Below are 20,723 nucleotides of genomic sequence, written 5' to 3'. Positions count from 1 at the left end.
ATATATGCATTTTTGCTATAAATCTCTCAGCATAACTTGAGTTGCATCCCACAAGTTTTTAGGTCATAGGTTCCTTATCAAAATATTTTTAAATTAATTTTTTTTACTTTATCAATAATTGGGAAATGTTACTTATTTTCTCATCCTTTGGGAATTAGCGTGTGAAGAATTCTGTAGTTTTTAGGTACATTGAAGGTATGTGAAGAAGTCAGATTTGTTAACATTGTTGAGAACCTGTCATTTCCTTATGAATTTCTTGGGGTCTGTTCTTTTGCTTAGAGATGTTGACAAAAGTCCAACTCTATAAAAAGTATCTACTTCTCTCCATCAGGTCTATCGTATTTTGTTTTATATATTTCTCATCTTGTATATGAAATATATTTTCCTGTTAGATTAACCATTTATGAGATGTCTTTTCTTTTTAAAAAATTTCTAGTGATACTTTTCACCTTAAAGACTTGCATATGATATCAATAGAGTTGTTATCTTTTTTTTCTGGCCAGTAGTTGTATTGTAAAATTTCTTTTCTTTACTCTTACTTTCAATACTTTTTAGCATTTCTATATCTTATATTTAAGTTGTATTACTTATAAACAGTTAAATCCAGTCTCATAATCTCTGTCTTTTAAATGGCCTGTTGATTCTGTTTGCTTTTTTTTTGAAACGGAGTTTTGCACTGTTGCCCAGGCTGGAGTGCAATGGTACGATCTCGGCTCACTGCAACCTCCGCCTCCTGGGTTCAAGTGATTCTCCTGCCTCAGCTTCCTGAGTAGCTGGGATTACAGGCATGCGCCACCGTGCCCTGCTAATTTTGTATTTTTAGTAGAGACAGGGTTTCACCATGTTGGGTCAGGCTGGTCTTGAACTCTTGACCTCAGGTGATTCGCCTGCCTTGGCCTCCCAAAGTGCTGGGATTACAGGCATGAGCCACCGTGCCTGGCCTCTATTTGCTTTTAATATACCTTTAATATGATGTGTAGACTGGTTCTTGAACATGAGTAGAATTTCGCAGAGCTGAGAATGGGTGGGAAGCAGCCCAGGCACCTGAAGTAACATAACAAAGCAACAGAAATAAAAATGAACTGCATGCTAGGGGATAGGTGGTAGATAGATCTTCCTCCTGGGGCAGGAGGGTAGGCAGCAGAGGGCAAGTGGGGCCTTGTCTGTAATGGTGAAGAGTTCAGACATACCTTGGGTGCCCCCCAACTGTATATGCTCCAGACTGTGCTAGGCACTTGCACAGTTTGGAGCATATACTAGAAATTATCACGTTTTCCCAGAACTGTGTCTGACACTTTGATAGAATGAAATGAAAATATAAGACATAGTTCTTACAAATCATTCATTCGAAAAGATAAACAAGACCTGGGAAAATACTGTTTCTCTATAATCATACGGCACTTCCGACACCAGATGTGTGTTGTTTTTTTTCCCACCTCAGCCAGTTCTCAGACATCAGCTGAGTGTCCTACAATCCAATTCAATTCTGACTCTATCTACTACCTATCTGGATTTAGTGTCAGATCCCACCAGTTAAGGTCTCAGCCCACAAGACTGCCTGCCCTCAGTTCAGCTGCTAATTGCATGTTCAGCTCTTGTACTCCTAATTAACTATAAATCAGGCTTTCCCATAACCCCCTCCTTGGGTTAGATAATTTGCTAGAATGGCTCCCAGAACTCAAGGAAACACTTTATTTACATTTATTGGTTTATTATAGAGGATATAACTCAGGAGCAGCCAAATGGAAGAGATGGTTAGGGTAAGGTCTGGGCGTGGAGGAATGGTGCGCAGAGCTTCGATACGCTCTCTGGGAACACCGCCGTCTCAGCACCTCCATGTGTTCACCAACTCAGAAGCCCCTCAGATCTCAGTACAGGAGTTTTTATAGAGCTTAATTTCTAGCTTTCCCAAAGGTTGATGGGTGGGGCTGAAACTTCCAACCCGCTAATCACCTGGTATTTCTGGTGAGGAGCCCATCCTGAGGCTATCTATGGGCCCTACCCTATGGCAGTTGATTAGCCAAAAACTCAGGTTTGAGCAAAAGGGGGGTCCTCATGAATAACCAAAGACACGCCCATCATTCAGGAAAATCCCAAGGGATTTTAGAAACTCTGTGCCAGGAACCAGGGACAAAGACCAAATATATTTTGTATTGTAACACACAAGATACATTAATTTTTAAAATAATAATAAAAGTTCAGAAAAATGAACAGTAGGTGTTCGATAAAAAGGAAGTTGCCTGAGGAGGAGGTGAAAATCAAACTGGCCCCTGGTATACATATTGTAACTGTGTTGTTTCCTTCTAGACCACTCTCCATGCTGATAAGGATCACGTCTCTTCTGTGTGTGCAGAGCCTCCTAGCATAGTTCTCGGTACAGAGAAGGTACTAAACAAGCCTATGGAAAGACATGAGGGAGGAGCAAGCTGCCAGCCAAACGGGTGTGATAAGGAGGAATAGCAGAGTGAATTCTGCTCCCTGGAGAGCAAGAATGCCAGGATGAGAGGCTTGGGGAGTTTTGGGCAGGAACAGGGGGAAAATATCAGTCTAGCCTTATGCTCTTGTGGCTGTGATTCATGCCTTTTTTTTTTTTTTTTTGTAACTGACAGGGGTTATTGTGGATTGAGTCTGTGGAAACGGAATGGAATGGGCAAGACCTATGGGAAAAGCGTAAGGAAGCCTGGACACTGTCTACAGTGCCCCGTCAACTTTGCCCATCTGGTAGTCTCATCCCCTAGGAAGCCAGGCTGCTTTTCTCACCCTCTCTGCTCAGCTTCTTTGCAGTTCAATTCCAGTTCTGGGAATGAACAGGATCACCTTTCAGGCTATGTTTCCTTACACAGACCTGAACTATGTCTCAGTTGTTAGTTCTCATTGTCCTTAAGACAGGTCATTATCGCTTTAACTGGAAGTGCCTCTTTCATTTATTGCCAGAGGAAACAAACATCCTATTTATGTTCATAGATATCAGTGGAATGAATGATAGTTTAACTAAAATGTGGTAGTAAATTTACTGCAGATATACTGTAACTTATTGGAATCCCTAGTTGTTACTTTTCTGTGATCATATACAATTGTTTTTCCCTTTTGAAATTTTAGTTTTTGAGTTTAAAAATTTAGGAATTTATAAAACATTTTCAGAAAATGTACAGTTCTTTATCACGATGTGACTTTTTTAAGCTCAGTTTTCTCTTAGATTTTTTTTTTTTTTGAATCTAGATTTATCTAGTTTGTTTGTTTGTTTGTTTGTGACGGAGTCTTGCTCTGTCACCCAGGCTGGGGAGCAGTAGCGTGATCTCGGCTCACTGCAACCTCTGCCTCCCAGGTTCAAGCAATTCTCCTGCCTCAGCCTCCCGGATTACAGGCGCCCGCCACCATGCCCAGCTAGTTTTTGTATTTTGAGTAGAGACAAGGTTTCACCATGTTGGCCAGGCTGGTCTCGAATTCCTGACACGGGTGATCTGCCCGCCTGCCCGCCTGGGCCTCCCAAAATGCTGGGATTACAGGTATGAGCTACCACACCCGGCCTGTCTAGGTTTTTTTAAAGATCTTTTTTTTTTAAAATCTAGATTTTCAATAGTGTGGATTTTTGATCTCCAGGTAATTTGAATTCAGAAGAATGTTTAGAATGAATCTGTTGACTCTGTGCAATGAGGAAAGGCCTCTTTGCTTTCTAAGCAATGAATGTTTCTGGAATTACACTGATATTTAGTTGATGGGGTAAGGTTGTAAATTCTATAGGAAAGAGATTCTCAAGGTTTTCATGTTTTAAAAAATTCCCAGAACCCCATATAAGAGTAGTTCTTAAATTTACTCAAGCTGCAGACCATTCTTAGAATCACAGACCCCTCAAAATAACTATGGCACCAGAAATTTATGGTTTATGTCTTGAATAGCTTAGTATTTTTGACAACTATACTAGGAAATGAAAAGCTGCTACTGTCCCATTTAAAAATAACTGAGATTTTAAAAAATTGGATGTGTATTTTCAACTCTGGTTTAAGTGTGTATTTGATGCCCTGATGAAAACAAATTGTCATCCTTAACTTTGAGATATTTAGGTTAAAGGAGAACAATATTATTAAATATTTAATATTTAGTAAATATTTTTGGACTCAAGGTTATAGGAATAAGGTTATTTCAACATAGCAGAGATAGTCGGAATGAATCCAGACTTTGAGGAGTACTTTTACTTGAAACTAGAAAAATGGACTGCTTCACAGTGTCCTTGGCCTTGTTGCAATATGGTGGCTGTCTGGTATTAACAGAAAAAGGTCTGGGCCTCACTTTCTTCTTTTTGGGTGTTTGCATTGATAAATGAAAAATATCCCAATAGTGTGTTCTTCCATAAGATGTTATTCGGATGGTAGTTACGGTAACCATGGGAGCTCGGATATCTCACAGTGCCTACTCCTCAGCCTCCCATAGGGAATTGTACAGTGCAGCTCTGTAGGGGAGTTACATTTAATGAAATTAATGGTTATAAAGAATTAATTGAGCACTTCTCAGGGACTGTGGGAAGTACTCAACACAGATTATATCAGTGAATTCCCCCAGACTCTTGTGATAGCCCTGATTTATAGATGAGAAAGGGTAGTGAATCTCAGAGAGATTAAGTAACTTGCCTGAGGTACCCAAGCCAGTAAATTGCTGAGCTGATCCAGAGCTTGAGCTTATACTCACCATGCCTAGGTAACATTACCAGGCTTGGTAAAAAGAAGAGCTCAGCAAATGGAAGCTCTAATTCTAATCACAGAAAAATTAGGAGTAATAATTTTACCACCAAACAGGAATGAAGAACTGATTGGGCTGTTGGAATATATTTTTTACAGCAGTGCCAGACATCACTCATAGCCACATGTGCATTCTTTGTCGTCTTTCACTGTGGGCTGAACACTGCAGCTGCTGGGAAGGAAGGTGCATGGATGCTGTTATTACAGCCCTTTGCTTCATTTTTCCTGTAATTATGTTAGTTGAAACCAGGAGTTAAATAGAGAAATTCTTATATCTTTGATTGACATCTATAGATAATCTCAACTTTCATTAAAACAAGTTTTGTGAGTGGTTTGACAAGTATTTACGGACTTCATATCATGGTGACTAGTTTCAAAGATCTGCAGAAAGAACCAGCTCAATAGAATCACTAGTGCCAGTTGTACCGTTGCACAGAGACATATTTTTTATAAATGAAAAAACCTTTGAAGCTGAGTGTATTAATTTGCTTGGGCTGCAGAAACAAAGTACCAGAAACTGGGTGGCTTAAACAACAGACATTGATTGTCTCACAGTTCGGGAGGCTGGAGTCAGAGGTGAAGGTGTTTACAGGGTTGCTTCCTTCTGGGGGCTTTGAGAGAATCTGTTCCATGCCTCTCCTCTGGCTTCTGGTGGTTTGTGGCAATCCATGGCATTCCCTGGCTTGTAGAGACATCACCATGATCTCTGTCTTCATCTTCACAGGGTGTTCTTTGTGTGTGTTTGTGTGTCTGTCTCCAACTTTTCACTTTTAATAAGGACACCAACCATAATGAATAAATAAGCCTAACCTAATGACTTAATAACCTTTGTAAAGATTCTCTCTCCAAATAAGGTCACATTCTGAAGTACTGTGAGTTAGGACTTCAAAGTATGAATTTGGGCAGGGTGGAGAGGGGAACAATTCAACCCTTAACACTGAGCATGGACAACTGTATGTCACACACAGCCTTTCCCTGGTGGCTCTACCCTCCCAACTGCACTAGCTGAGGTGTTATAGATAGAATGTCCAATTCACTGAATAAGTTGTATTTAGTAGGGTGCAGCTCCTGTCCAGAATAATACCAAAATAATAAAACTCTACAGTGATTCAAAATTGAAACTTGTCCCTTCTGCCAGCCCAGGCCTGCTTCAGGCTTAGAAGCCTTGCAGTGGCAAAGCTAATGTTGTTGACTTCCTTGTTCCACCTCTTCTCCTCACTTCTGCTGTTTGCCACCCTTATGGAATCAGGCCTAGAGAGGCTTAAGGGACAAAAGCTGTTTGGTTGATGGCTGGGATGTTTTCATTTGGCACAGGTGCCCTCTGGATGGCAGATGTGTGGTTCTCATTGGTAGGTTCCTGGGAGATCCTCCTGCTAAGCCTCCCCCTCCAGCTCTCGGTGCAGTGGGCCTCTCCTCCAGCTGGCCCTTGCTTTTGGTGCTCCACCCCCTACTGGTGACCTCCCCCTCTCTAAGCTGTACTCTCTTGGGAAGCTATCTTTTTTTTTTTTTTTTTTTTTTTTTTTTTGACGGAGCCTCGCTCTGTTGCCCAGGCTGGAGTGCAGTGGCGCAATCTCAGCTCACTGCAAGCTCTGCCTCCCAGGTTCACGCCATTCTCCTGCCTCAGCCTCCCGAGTAGCTGGGACTACAGGCACCCGCCACCATGCCCGGCTAATTTTTTATATTTTTGGTAGAGACGGGGTTTCACTGTGTTAGCCAGTGATCGATCTCCTGACCTCGTGATCCACCCACCTCAGCCTCCCAAAGTGCTGGGATTACAGGTGTGAGCCACTGCACTCGGCCCCAGGAAGCTATCTTTTTTAAGGCAATCTCATGTCAGTTATCTTCCATGGAGTTTGATTTGGTTCATGGGAAACAAGAACCTTTGCTGTTAGTGGAGGTGTGGTCTACTCCCAGTGCAGCCTTTTAAACTTAGCTGATGGGTAGATAGAGCTCAGTCACAGTGTCTCACGTTTGTTAAGGCTTGAATCAAATCCTACTGTCTGTGTCCATCCAAGTCCAGTAGATGCTTGTCCAGCTCTTCAGGTAGTGCCCTAGAAGCCTTCCCAGGCTGGTGTGAGGTGGAGGATGGCATTCTCCTCTTTCCCCCCATAGACAGAGGAGGGAGTGGACACCCTGCACACTGACACCCTCCAGCAACATATGCGCCTCAGATTCTTCAACCTTAGCTTATTGGAGGCTGGAGGAGACTGAGTGGCTAAGATGGGCAGACTTAGTTGAAGCTTCACCCCTTGCAAGTCCCACATGGATGGTCCGTTCTGCATCTCTTTGCAGGTGTTAACTGTGCCACTCATAGAGGTGCCAGTCAGCATTTCAACAGTTAAGGGAGAGGGAAGAAGACCAGAGTTGGGATGGTATCATTTGCAGAGGAAAACAAGTGACTATTTACTTATTACAGAAGAAGATTGGGTTATCCAATGTGAATTCGGAGAGCATCCTTGCATTTCATTTATGCTTAAAAGCATCAGGAAACACAGTTTAATGCAAAATTTCCTTTCGCCTGTTTTGTCAATTCATAGAAATCGACAAAGAAATTGACATAGAAATTGACAATTTTTTGTTTCTTTAGCACATTTGGATTGACTTAGCAGAGAACTAACCTATTATAGCTTCCCATTTTTGCCCATGTGACTTTGTACAGTATCTTTGAAGAATTGTTATACCAGAGGGCAGGGGGAGGGGTGTGTGTGTGTTGAATCCAAAAGCAGCATTGTGTTCATTGTTTTATTCTGCAGGATCATTCTGTTCTAAAGATAGGATATAAACGGTGGTTCTTTGCTGTATTTAATTTCATTGCAATAGAATCCATTCAGCATTTTAAAATAAAAGGTGATTATTTTAATGTTAAATTCTATTACTTATATCTCTATAGAACATTCAGACTCGAATAAGAAAAGATTAGTTCATTTGAACTTAGTGCATTTGTATTACCTACTTGGATAATTATTATTTATTTGCCTATGTAGTATAAAAGCATTAATTCCTTTGGCCTTATTAAGAAAATAGATCAGGCCGGGCACGGTGGCTCACGCCTGTAATCCCAGAACTTTGGGAGGCTGAGGCGGGCAGATCACAAGGTCAGGAGATCAGATCGAGACCATCCTGGCTAACAAGGTGAAACCCCGTCTCTACTAAAAATACAAAAATTAGCTGGGCGTGGTGGTGGGCGCCTGCAGTCCCAGCTACTCATGAGGCTGAGGCAGGAGAATGGCGTGAACCTGGGAGGCGGAGCTTGCAGTGAGCTGAGATCACGCCACTGCACTCCAGCCTGGGCAACAGAGCAAGACTCTGTCTCAAAAAAAAAAAAAAGAAAGAAAGAAAATAGGTCATACTCAGTAGAAGAGATCACAGAGACCCAAAGTTGAAGAAAGTAGTAGAAATTCCAGTAGTAAAACCCGATATGCAAGTAAGCAGCACTATTAAAACCAACTTGTTTTGACAGTTAAGTCAAAAATAAATATAGCTGGGGCCGAGCGCGGTGGCTTAGCCTGTAATCCCAGCACTTTGGGAGGCCAAGGCAGGCAGATCACCTGAGGTCAGGAGTTCAAGACCAGCCAGGCCAACATGGCAAAACCCCGTCTCTACTAAAAATACAAAAATTAGGTGGGCTTGGTGGTGCACGCCTGTAATCCCAGCTACTAAGGAGGCTAAGGCAGGAGAGTTGCTTGAACCTGGGAGGCAGAGGTTACAGTGAGCCGAGATCGCAGGCACCGCCCTCCAGCCTGGGCAACAGAGCAAGACTGTTTCAAAAATAGTAATAACAATAATAAATACATATAGGGGCCAGGTGCAGTGGCTCACACCTGTAGTACTAGCACTTTGAGAGGCTGAGGTGGGCGGATCACCTGATGTCAGGAGTTTGAAACCAGCCTGGCCAACATGGTGAAGCGCTGTCTGTACTAAAAATACAAAAATTAGCCAGGCGGCGTGGCATGTGCCTGTAATCCCAGCTACTGAGTAGGCTGAGGCACGAGAATCGCTTGAACCCAGAAGGCGGAGGTTACCCTGAGCCGAGATCATGCCACTGCACTCCAGCCTGGGTGACAGAGTAAGACTTTGTCTCTAAGTTAAATAAATAAATAAATAAATATCAATCTGTCTGTCTTTCAAGAATAAGGCCAAAATAGTTGTGGAAGATAGGATAATATATGAAGTATCATTTTTGGTACTTGACAACAGTGGCGGGGCAAGGAACCTAAGGCATTGGTACTGCTCTCACTGGGGGAAAGGAGAAAGCAGGTCCAGTGGTTAATTCTGAGTACCTTAAGTATGTGGACATACATAATACATACATAATAAAATGGGAGTATATAGGTGTCTTAGTACATTTTGTGTTGCTATAAAGGAATACCTGAGACTAGGTAATTGATAAAGAAAATGTTTATTTAGCTCGAGGTTCTGCAGGCTGGAAAAGTTCTGCAAGCCCTGGCTGGAAAAGTTCTGCAAGCCCTGGCTTCTGGGGAGGGCTTTTATAAAGCTGTGCCACAACGTAGCAGAGAAGGTCAAAGGGGAAGTGGATAACTGCAAAGATAGAAAACCTGAGGAGCATCCTGGCTTTATAACAACCCCCTTTCATGGGAACTCATTTCCACAGGAACTGATCCAGTTTTGCCAGAATGAGAACTCACTCACTACCACGTGAAGGGCATCAAGCCATTTATGAGGGATCTGCCCCCATGATCCAGACAACTCCCACTAGGCCCCACCTCCCAAGACCGCCACATTGGAGATCAAATTTCAATATGAGTTTTGATAGGGACAAACAAACCAAATCCAAACCATAGCAGTAGGCAACACAGGAAACCAAAAAACCTGAAAATAAACTATGAGACAGGAAATGAATACAGAAATATATTACATCATATTAAATGGACAAAGACATATTAAAAGCTTTCATTCCCTAGACGTTGTATCCTCTAATAGGTACCTATAGTTGTAAACGTTAGTTAAATTGTGGTGTTAAAAAGAAGATGCAGTATGAAATAAAATTAACACAGAAAGGTTTGCTTCTGGTTATAGGCCATATTTTATGCAAAAAGAAGGAAACCTTTGCTGGATGAAAACAAAAGTAATCGAAGTTTATTCTAAGGAGTATTGGCTGGGCACGGTGGCTCATGCCTGTGATCCCAGCACTTGGGGAAGCTGAGGCGAGCCGATCACTTGAAGTCAGGAGTTCAAGACCAGGCTGGCCAACATGGTAAAACCTTGTCTCTACTAAAAATACAAAAATTAGCCAGCATGGTAGCAGGCACCTGTAATCCCAGCTACTCAGGAGGCCAAGGCAGGAGAATCACTTGGACCCAGGAGGCGGAGGTTGCATTGAGCCGAGATCTTGACACTGCACTTCGGCCTGGGTGACAGAGTGAAACTCCATCTCAAAAAACAAAAAAGTTAAGGAGCATTAACAAGATCTGTACCTATATGTTTTTGTTTACATCATACCCCCCAAAAAAGAAAAACTCAGTTGCAGGTGTGAGCAAAGGTATTGTTTGAGTTGTGTATTTTAAATCACTAATTTTTCTTTTCATACAAAATTGGCTTTTGGACTTTTAAAACTTTCACAGATAGTTTTAGAACTGTCCTTCCAACTATGGGAAATTATTATTACCAGTATGACAGCTAGCCACATTCTGCGATGGTATTTCACTTCCTAATGCATAGTGGGAAGTTGGCTTTACTTTTACAAAGAATAACTCACTTGGACTTCCCATTCTACCAGGAGGGTTAGAAACATGCAGCTACTGATTTATTGTCCTCAAAGCCCCTTAGAAGGTATAGCAGAGAACTGGAAATTTAAAAACCATTTTTATATTCATTAGTTTATCCATCCATTCAACAGATATTTGTTGAAAGCCTATTATGTGATATGAAATACGTTGAGATGTTCAGACAGAGATGAGTAAGACATGTCCCTGCACTGAGGGAACTCTATCTTCTGGGGTTTTTTTTTTTTTTTCTTCATATCTTCCCCAAAATTTCTAACTTTATATAAATTTAGACTTGGTTTCTGTTGAGTCGTTTACTAGTTTGAGACATTTTATTGCAGTATAGTGCAAAGTATTAATGGGCTAAGTATGTTAAATGCTGCTATATTTGTAAGATCTCTTGCTTTGTCTGTGACCATGAAAGTCTCAGTGAAATGGGATCTTATTCCCTAAATCATAGCTCTGGTTTTAATGTTTCTTGATATTATTGCAGAGACTCTCCAACATGTGCCTTCTGACCATACAAATGAAACTTCCAACAGTACTGTGAAACCACCAACTTCAGTTGCCTCAGACTCCAGCAATACAACGGTCACCGCCATGAAACCTACAGCGGCATCTAATACAACAACACCAGGGATGGTCTCAACAAATATGACTTCTACCACCTTAAAGTCTACACCCAAAACAACAAGTGTTTCACAGAACACATCTCAGATATCAACATCCACGATGACCGTAACCCACAATAGTTCAGTGACATCTGCTTCTTCATCAGTAACAAGTATGTATTAAAGCTGACCTTTTTTTCCTATGCTGCAAGTAGTTAAATGCCACATTTAAGTCATTATTCTGTCTGGCAAAAATAATATAGAAACTTTATATGCCTAGATTTCCCTTAATTCCTAATTAAATGTTCTTAACACAGAAAATCAGAGAGCTTTAATTACAATGTTAAAAAATAACACTAAAGCCCTTTTTTGTTTTCTTTTGTTCTAGTCACAACAACTATGCATTCTGAAACAAAGAAAGGATCAAAATTTGATACTGGGAGCTTTGTTGGTGGTATTGTATTAACGCTGGGAGTTTTATCTATTCTTTACATTGGATGCAAAATGTATTACTCAAGAAGAGGCATTCGGTATAGAACCATGTAAGTTTTGAATGGCCAGGACTTTTTGAAAAAAATTGTTGGTGCACATCTTTACTTATGATAGAATATCAAGCCAGTGCTCATCTCAGGGATGAATAATTGATAGATTTATGAGTTATATTCCCGTTAACCCTCTTGGCCCAAAGTAAATTGTTTATGTACAAGCTTGTGATTATAATTTGCAAATGAAAATGGATGTATGTACTTAAAAAAATGTATTTTACTAGTGTCAAACACACTTTACAGGAGACCAAAGTTAACCCACCCTGAAATTTTCACTTATACCAATAATCGTAAGAAATACCAGTTCCCAGCAGGCTTTTGACTTAGTATGTATGTCTGTTGTGGTACTAAATAGCATCCTTGGTAAAACCATGGCTTTTGTTTTCCATGACAAAGACAAAAAAAAATTCCTCTGACAGCCTCATTATCCCTGAAAACTTAAATGAGTGGTTAGTATAAATAATATAATTTATCATTTTACCTGTAGCAAAACTCTCTTTAGATGTGCATTATCAACAAGACCTAATCATGTTTACTCTACATGTAGCTCTTACAGGTCTGATGGTTTGAGGATATATCCAAACTTTTGTTGCTCCAATAGTCCTTTTTGTTTTTGTTTTTTGAGTCTTGCATGTTGTCTTAGTTCATGCTGACACAACAAAGTATCATACAGCTGGGTGCCTTAAACAACAGACATTTAGTTCTCACACTTCTGGAGGCTTGGAAGTCCAAGATCAGGGTGCCACCATGGTTGAGTTCTAGTAAGGGCCTTCTTCACATGGCAGAAAGAAGGCTAGCTAGTTCTCTGACCTCTAATTGTAAAGGTATTAATTCTGTTCATGAGGGGTCCACCCTCACGACCTAACTACCTCCCCAAGGCCCCACTTCAAAATATCATCACACTGGGATTAGGGTTTCAACATACTCATATTGGGTGACACAAATGTAAGAGCTAATTCACTTTTTTTATTGTTAATGTATATAAATACCATAGAACAGATGACTGTTTTCCAAAATTTGCCCTGTGGGTTAACATTTGACATACATGTGTCCCACACACACAGTTCCTATATCAAAAAGTGTGGGAAATGTTGACTAAAGTAAACTAAGACAGTTTACTATAAGACTTCTCTAAGCCTTTAAAATATTGATATACATTATGATTTTCCAGGATGGAATACAGTATGAACTCTTTCCCAAATTTTTAACCAAAATACTTGTTGAATGAATAAATCCCTCCCCCTGCCCCTCTTCAATGGGAGCTAACACTGTCTATCTCTTGGAACTAGTATTGTGTGGAACACATTTTGGGAAATGTTGGAATAGGCTATTAGAGGGAATCTTCCAGTTTTGACACTACATATGATTCAGTACACATAAAAGTAAATCAAACTTCTTGATAGATTTTAAGAACATGGAAGTTTCCCAGATTTTCCGGTTATTGACATAAGCTCTAAATAAACATCGCATCATAAATGAAAATTGGATCTAACAGTTATATTACTAATACTTAAACAAAAATAATTTAAGAACAGATTTTTTTTTTTTTTTTGAGATGGAGTTTCCCTCTTGTTGCCCAGGCTGGAGTGCAATGGCACGATCTCGGCTCACTGCAACCTCTGCCTCCTGGGTTCAAGCTATTCTCCTGCCTCAGCCTTCCCAGTAGCTGGGATTATAGGTGCCTGCCACCACGCCCAGCTAATTTTTGTATTTTTGGTAGAGATGGGGTTTCACCATGTTGGCCAGGCTGGTCTCAAACCCCTGACCTTAGGTGATCCTCCCAAAGTGCTGGGATTACAGGCGTGAGCCACCACGCCTGGCCTTAAGAACATATTTTTAAAAGTTATATTTCAATAAAGTTATGTTGCATATATTTATCGTATCAAACTCACTTTAGCTTTCATGATCACATGACATCAGACACATTCACAGTGGCGTGGCTGTAGGCTCAAACTGATTTTAAAAGAATATTAAGGTGGTGGTTTGTCAGATTAAAGGCATATTCAGAAACATTCTTTTTTAAGGTCAATACATGAAAGAATACATAAAAGAAACCATGACTAAACAGAGTGCTTTGCAGTGGCTCTGTCACCCAGGTTGGAGTGCAGTGGTGCGATCACGGGTCACTGCAACCTCAGCCTCCTGAGCTTAAATGATCCTCTTACCTCAGCCTGCTGAGTAGCTGGGACTACAGGCATGCAGTGCCACACCAGGCTAATTTTTAAATGTTTTATAGAGATGGTAGTCTCACTGTTTTGCCCAGGCTGGTCTCAAACTCCTGGGCTCAAGTGATCCTCCGTTCTGACCTCCTAGAGTTCTGGGATTATAAGCATGAGCCACTGTGCCCAGCTAGAAAGAAATATTTAATAGGGACTTACTTACAAACAGAAGCTATGTCTGTGTCTGTGATTGCAGCAAGACAAGATGGTGGATCCCCATGCCATTAACCCCCAGATCTTTAACCACTACAGTGTATTGGATACTTAAGGAACTTTACACAGAACAGTGACCATTTGGATTGTGCAGCTTGAAATTGTTCTAATCCTACTTTACTAACAAATAGGAACATAACTAGTTTTGATAGAAAAAACAAAGTAATTGTAACTTTTAATATATTACAGAGATGAACATGATGCCATCATTTAAGGAAATCCATGGACCAAGGAAGGAAGACAGATTGATGCTGCCCTATCAATTAATTTTGGTTTATTAATAGTTTAAAACAATATTCTCTTTTTGAAAATAGTATAAACAGGCCATGCATATAATGTACAGTGTATTACGTAAATATGTAAAGATTCTTCAAGGTAACAAGGGTTTGGGTTTTGAAATAAACATCTGGATCTTATAGACTGTTAATACAATGGTTTTAGCAAGTTCATAGTAAGACAAACAAGTCCTATCTTTTTTTTTTTTTTGGCTGGGGTGGGGGGCATTGGTCACATATGACCAGTAATTGAAAGACGTCATCACTGAAAGACAGAATGCCATCTGGGCATACAAATAAGAAGTTTGTCACAGCACTCAGGATTTTGGGTATCTTTTGTAGCTCACACAAAGAACTTCAGTGCTTTTCAGAGCTGGATATATCCTAATTACTAATGCCACAAAGAAGTTATACAATCAAAGTAGATGTGAAGCATAATTTAAGAAAAACATCATTTTTTGTGCTTTAAACTGTAGTAGTTGGTCTAGAAACAAAATACTCCAAGAAAAAAAGAAAATTTTCAAATAAAACCCAAAATAATAGCTGTGCTTAGCCCTGTTAGGGATCCATTGGAGCATTAAGGAGCACATATTTTTATTAACTTCTTTTGAGCTTTCAATGTTGATGTAATTTTTGTTCTCTGTGTAATTTAGGTAAACTGCAGTGTTTAACATAATAATGTTTTAAAGACTTAGTTGTCAGTATTAAATAATCCTGGCATTATAGGGAAAAAACCTCCTAGAAGTTAGATTATTTGCTACTGTGAGAATATTGTCACCACTGGAAGTTACTTTAGTTCATTTAATTTTAATTTTATATTTTGTGAATATTTTAAGAACTGTAGAGCTGCTTTCAATATCTAGAAATTTTTAATTGAGTGTAAACACACCTAACTTTAAGAAAAAGAACCCCTTGTATGATTTTCAAAAGAACATTTAGAATTCTATAGAGTCAAAACTATAGCGTAATGCTGTGTTTATTAAGCCAGGGATTGTGGGACTTCCCCCAGGCTACTAAACCTGCAGGATGAAAATGCTGTATTTTCTTTCATGCACTGTCGATATTACTCAGATTTGGGGAAATGACATTTTTATACTAAAACACCAACATATTTTAGAATAAATTCTTAGAAAGTTTTGAGAGGAATTTTTAGACAGGACATTTCTTCCTTCCTGATTTGGATATTCCCTCAAATCCCTCCTCTTACTCCAAGCTGAAGGAGAAGTACTTTCAGATGCATTATGTTAATGGAGAGAAAAAGCACAGTATTGTAGAGACACCAATATTAGCTAATGTATTTTGGAGTGTTTTCCATTTTACAGTTTATATTCCAGCACTCAAAACTCAGGGTCAAGTTTTAACAAAAGAGGTATGTAGTCACAGTAAATACTAAGATGGCATTTATATCTCAGAGGGCCAAAGTGAATCACACCAGTTTCTGAAGGTCCTAAAAATAGCTCAGATGTCCTAATGAACATGCACCTAAATTTAATAGGAATACAATAAAACTGTTGTCAGCTTTTGTTTTGCAGAGAATGCTAGATATTAAGAATTTTGAAATGGATCATTTCTACTTGCTGTGCATTTTAACCAATAATCTGATGAATATAGAAAAAAATTATCCAAAATATGGATATGATTGGATGTATGTAACACATAGAGTATGGAGGAAATTTTCTGAAAAATACATTTAGATTAGTTTGAAAGAGATGTGGGCTGATGGCTGAGTTGTATGTTACTAACTTGGCCCTGACTGGTTGTGCAACCATTGCTTCATTTCTTTGCAAAATGTAGTTAAGATATACTTTATTCTAATGAAGGCCTTTTAAATTTGTCCACTGCATTCTTGGTATTTCACTACTTCAAGTCAGTCAGAACTTTGTAGACCGACCTGGTTTCTTTTTGAATACTTGTTTCTTTAGCACTTTGAAGATAGAAAAACCACTTTTTAAGTACTAAGTCATCATTTGCCTTGAAAGTTTCCTCTGCATTGGGTTTGAAGTAGTTTAGGTATGTCTTTTTTCGCTGTATGTAAGTAGTATAATTTGTTACTTTCAAATACCTGTACTTAAATGCAGGTTTTTTTGTTGTTGTTATCTATAAAAATTGAGGGAAATGGTTATGCAAAAAAATATTTTGCTTTGGACCATATTTCTTAAGCATAAAAAAAATGCTCAGTTTTGCTTGCATTCCTTGAGAATGTATTTATCTGAAGATCAAAACAAACAATCCAGATGTATAATAGGCAGAAGCCAATTTTAAAATTTCCTCGAATAATCCATGAAAGGAATAATTCAAATACAGATAAACAGAGTTGGCAGTATATTATAGTGATAATTTTGTATTTTTCACAAAAAAGGTTAAACTCTTCTTTTCTTTATATTATAATGACCAGCTTTTGGTATTTCATTGTTACCAAGATCTATTTTTAGAATAAAATTGTTCTCCTTCTAAAAGTTTTAAGTGTGTGATTTTGCTTCATTTCATTAAACTCAAGATAAATAGAAAACACTCAAAAGGGCAGATTGCAAGTGTGGTTGTCTGGGTAAGGAGCAGCAGCACTACCTGGGAACGTGTTAGAAAATGCAAATTCTTTGGCCCCAACCATGTTGAGTTGGAAATTCTGGGGTAGAGCTCAGCGATCTGATTGGGTTTTTAGAGACAGGGTCTTGCTCTGTCACCGAGGCTGGAGTGTAGTGGCACAATCATAGCTCACTATAACTAACTTTGAACCCCTTGGCTCAGTTCCAGCTATCCTCCAGCCTCAGCCTCCTGAGTAGCTAGGACTACAGGCATGCACCACCACACCCAGCTATTTTTAAAACATTTTTGTAGAGACGGGGTCTTGCTATGTTGCCCAGGCTAGTCTCAAACTTACAGCGTCAAGCAATCCTCCTGCCTTGGCCTCCCAGAGTGCTGGGATTACAGGACTCACCCACTGCACCTGGCCAGCAATCTATTTTAATGACTCTACCATGTGATTCTGATGTGCACCAAAATTTGAGAACCACTACTCAAAGGATTTTTATTTGCAGCTGCTGCTTTATTAGGCTGGACAGAATTTTAAAAATTGGTATACTAATGGTAGAAAATCTACCATTCTCTAGATAAATCAGTTACACATCCATTAGTGTATAGCATGGTATTTTCAACAGTCTTTTTCTTCTGTAAAAGTAGATATAATTTAGGCTGGGTGCAGTGGCTCACACCTGTAATCTCAGCACTTTGGGAGGCTGAGGCAGGCGGATCACCTGAGGTCAGGAGTTCGAGACTAGCCTGGCCAACATGCGAAACCCCATCTCTACCAAAAATACAAAAATTAGCCAGCTGTGGTGGCGTGTGCTTGTAATCCCAGCTACTGGGGAGGCTAAGGAAGGAGAATCGCTTGAACCCGTGAGGTGGAGGTTGTAGTGAGCCGAGATCACACCACTGCCCTCCAGCCTGGGTGACAGCAAGACTATGCCTCAAAAAAAAAAAAAAAAAAAAACTAGATATAATTTATATCTGAGAATGGATTTAAATATTTGTTATAAGACAACCAAGGTAAAATGATGCTGTCTTAAGAAAAAAAAATTTTTTTCTTTGAGTTTTGCTCTTGTCACCCAGGCTGGAGTGCAATGGCATGACCTTGGCTCACTGCAACCTCCACCTTCCAGGTTCAAGCGATTCTCCTGCTCCAGCCTCCCTAGTAGCTGGGATTACAGGTGTCTGCCACCACACCCAGCTAATTATTGTACTTTTAGTAGAAATGGGGTTTCACCATGTTGGCCAAGCTGGTCTCGCACTCCTGACCTCAGGTGATCCATCCACCTCAGCCTCCCAAAGTGCTGGGGTTACAGGTGTGAGCCACTGCACCCAGCCAAAAAAAATTTTAAGTACCCTCCTATAGTCAAGCTCTGATGCCAGATTGCTTGGGGTTAAGTGCTTCCTCTACTACATACTAGCTGTATGACCTTGAGTAAGTTACTCCTCTTATCCTCCATGTCATCTGTAAAATGGGGATGGTAACAGCACTTACTGCACAGGGTTATTGCATGAGGATTATATAGGATACTTCATGTAAATTATTTAGGATACTGTCTTGCACAAGTGCTTTTAAAAAGTCTTATTAATCCCGACAAAGCCAATTTTCTGATACCTAAGGGGGAAAAAAGTACCCTCTTTCGATATTTCCGCCTCCCTCCTCACTTTGCTATGGCTTCACAATGGCCACAGTTTACTTCCCCAACAACTTAAGGTGTGGGTATGTGTCTTGCTTTTCAGTCCATAGGTATGAGAGTGGATGTAATAAACATGATGTCTGTTCTGGGGGTAAAAAGGCCCTCCTAACTTTCATCTAATCACTTTTTAAAAATTACATTATACCTACCAAAAAATGCACAAATCAGAAGTATATGGAAATTTTGGCAAGTGATGTCACCAAAATGGTGGAGTAGGAGATAACAGCCTTCATGCCCTGTCAAAAGAAACAAATATACACTGCTATCCACAAACCAAAATAGCCCTGGAGGGCTCAAGGGCAATTGTCTTAATATATGTATGTATGTTTGTATGAATTAATGAATGGCAGGATCTCTCACTGTGTCGCCTATGCTGGAGTGCAGTGGTGTGATCATAGCACACTGCAGCCTCAAACTCCTGGGCTGAAGTAATCCTCCCACCTCAGACTCCCCAGGTAGCTGGGACTCAGGTGCCACCATGCTTGACTAAGTTTTTGGTTGTTTCTTGTTTTTGTTTCTGAGTAGAAACAGGGCCTCACTATGTTGCCTAGGCTGGTCTCAAACTCTTGAGCTCAAGCGATCCTACTGCCTCAGCCTCCCAAACTGCTAGAATTACAGGCATGAGCTACTGCATCTGGCCTCAAGGGCCCATTAAAAAATGTGCAACAACCTAGTGGAGAATTAAAAGAAAAAATGCACATAAAAAATTGCTTATGAGATCAGAATGCCTGAGACACCAGAAGATGGCTAAGAAGAAAGGCAGGCACTATCCGTATCAGTCATGTGGCCTGCTCTGCAGAGGATACCACCTTCTTTTGCCACAAAGGTAACCAACAGCCATGGCCATAGCAAGCTAGTTTGCACTCCAGAGCCAAGATCTCTCTGCATGTCCACACTCCAAACACCAACTCAGCTGCCATTGAGAGCCCATGCTCCAGGCCCTGACTCCAAGGCTGGGCTGTGCACACCTATACTGCAAACAGTAAAGCCACTGCCATAGTAAGGGAGTTTACACCCTGGGCCCCAGAGCCAAGGTTTCTCTATGTGTTTACACCCTGGAGACCAGCTCAGTCATCACAGAGGGCCAGGCCTTGCCTCCACACTAAAGCCGCTGTAGCTGTGTGCACACTTGTGCTCTTGTCCCTGCCTGTTTCACAAGCTCCCATACTTCACATACCATTATCAACTGTCAGCAGGGTGTCTGTGCCCTGGGCACCAGTGCCATTACCACCCCAGAGCTATAGTCCCTTTACACATGCTGCTCTGTGGGCATCACTCATCAGGCACCAGTTCCATTGCCACCTCAAGTGGGCTTGCATGCCAGACCCAGTGTCAAGAAGGATCCCTTTAGCCACAACTTCCCTGGTTGGGGAAAGAGAGATCAAGAGGACCCTACAGTCATCATCACCGAGCACCCCAACAGCCCTTACCACTGCTGCAAACACTGACAGTGTTGGTTGCTGAGGATCCCTGCAGTTTTTAACAGTGATCTCAGCTGAAAGAGCTACAAGGAGACTACACTGTTGCATCCTCACAGCTGCCAGAATCACTGCACCTCACCCAGCCAGTGCCCTCACATCCCCCTCTCACAGGGGAAGTCTTTCCTTAACAAAACCAGTCTGAAAAGTCTGGAAGAGGTGACTGCTGCATCAAATGCTCAAACATCAACGTAAGGTAAAAAGAAACATGAAAAGCCAAGAAAACATCAATATCAAAAGAACACAATAATTTCCCAGTAGCTAATGCCAGAGAAATGGAGAGCAACAAACTACACAACAAAGAATTCAAAGTAATCATTTTAAGGAAGCTCAGCAAACCAAGGAAATACAGAGGAACAATTCAATGAAATCAAGAAAACAAAATGAGAAATTTAATAGATTGAAATTAAAAAAGTTCCATAGCTGCAGAGTACAACAAATGAAAAATGCAATAAAGATACCAGGTTCAACATGGCTGACTAGATGCAGCTAGGATGTGCCTCTTCCACCAACAGGAACCAAAATATTGAGTAAATCACATGAACAGATCTTTTAAGAGAGAACAGGCTGGGTGCGGTGGCTCACACCTGTAATCCCAACACTTTGGGAGGCCGAGGTGGGCGGATCACCTGAGGTCAGGAGTTCGAGACCAGCCTGACCAACATGGAGAAACCCTGTCTCTACTAAAAATACCAAACTTAGCCAG

General features: G+C 40.5%; 1 protein-coding gene across 1 annotated transcript in view; it reads left to right on the top strand.

The window, feature by feature from the left end:
• Positions 1-16,775, top strand: part of TMEM123 (transmembrane protein 123) — a 57,208-nt gene extending 40,433 nt beyond the window's left edge. Inside the window, exons 3-5 of the mRNA XM_004052028.5 lie at positions 10,950-11,240; positions 11,456-11,609; positions 14,234-16,775. Coding sequence (XP_004052076.1) covers positions 10,950-11,240; positions 11,456-11,609; positions 14,234-14,258 — 470 coding nt within the window. The 3' untranslated portion in view covers positions 14,259-16,775. The remainder of the gene's footprint in view (positions 1-10,949; positions 11,241-11,455; positions 11,610-14,233) is intronic.
• The last annotated feature ends 3,948 nt before the right edge of the window (positions 16,776-20,723 follow it).

Source organism: Gorilla gorilla, chromosome 9, assembly GCF_029281585.2.
Source record: "Gorilla gorilla gorilla isolate KB3781 chromosome 9, NHGRI_mGorGor1-v2.1_pri, whole genome shotgun sequence".
Classification (NCBI taxonomy): domain Eukaryota; kingdom Metazoa; phylum Chordata; class Mammalia; order Primates; family Hominidae; genus Gorilla; species Gorilla gorilla.
Note: the sequence above shows the minus strand (reverse complement) of the source record. Positions and strands in the feature narration are given on the sequence as shown.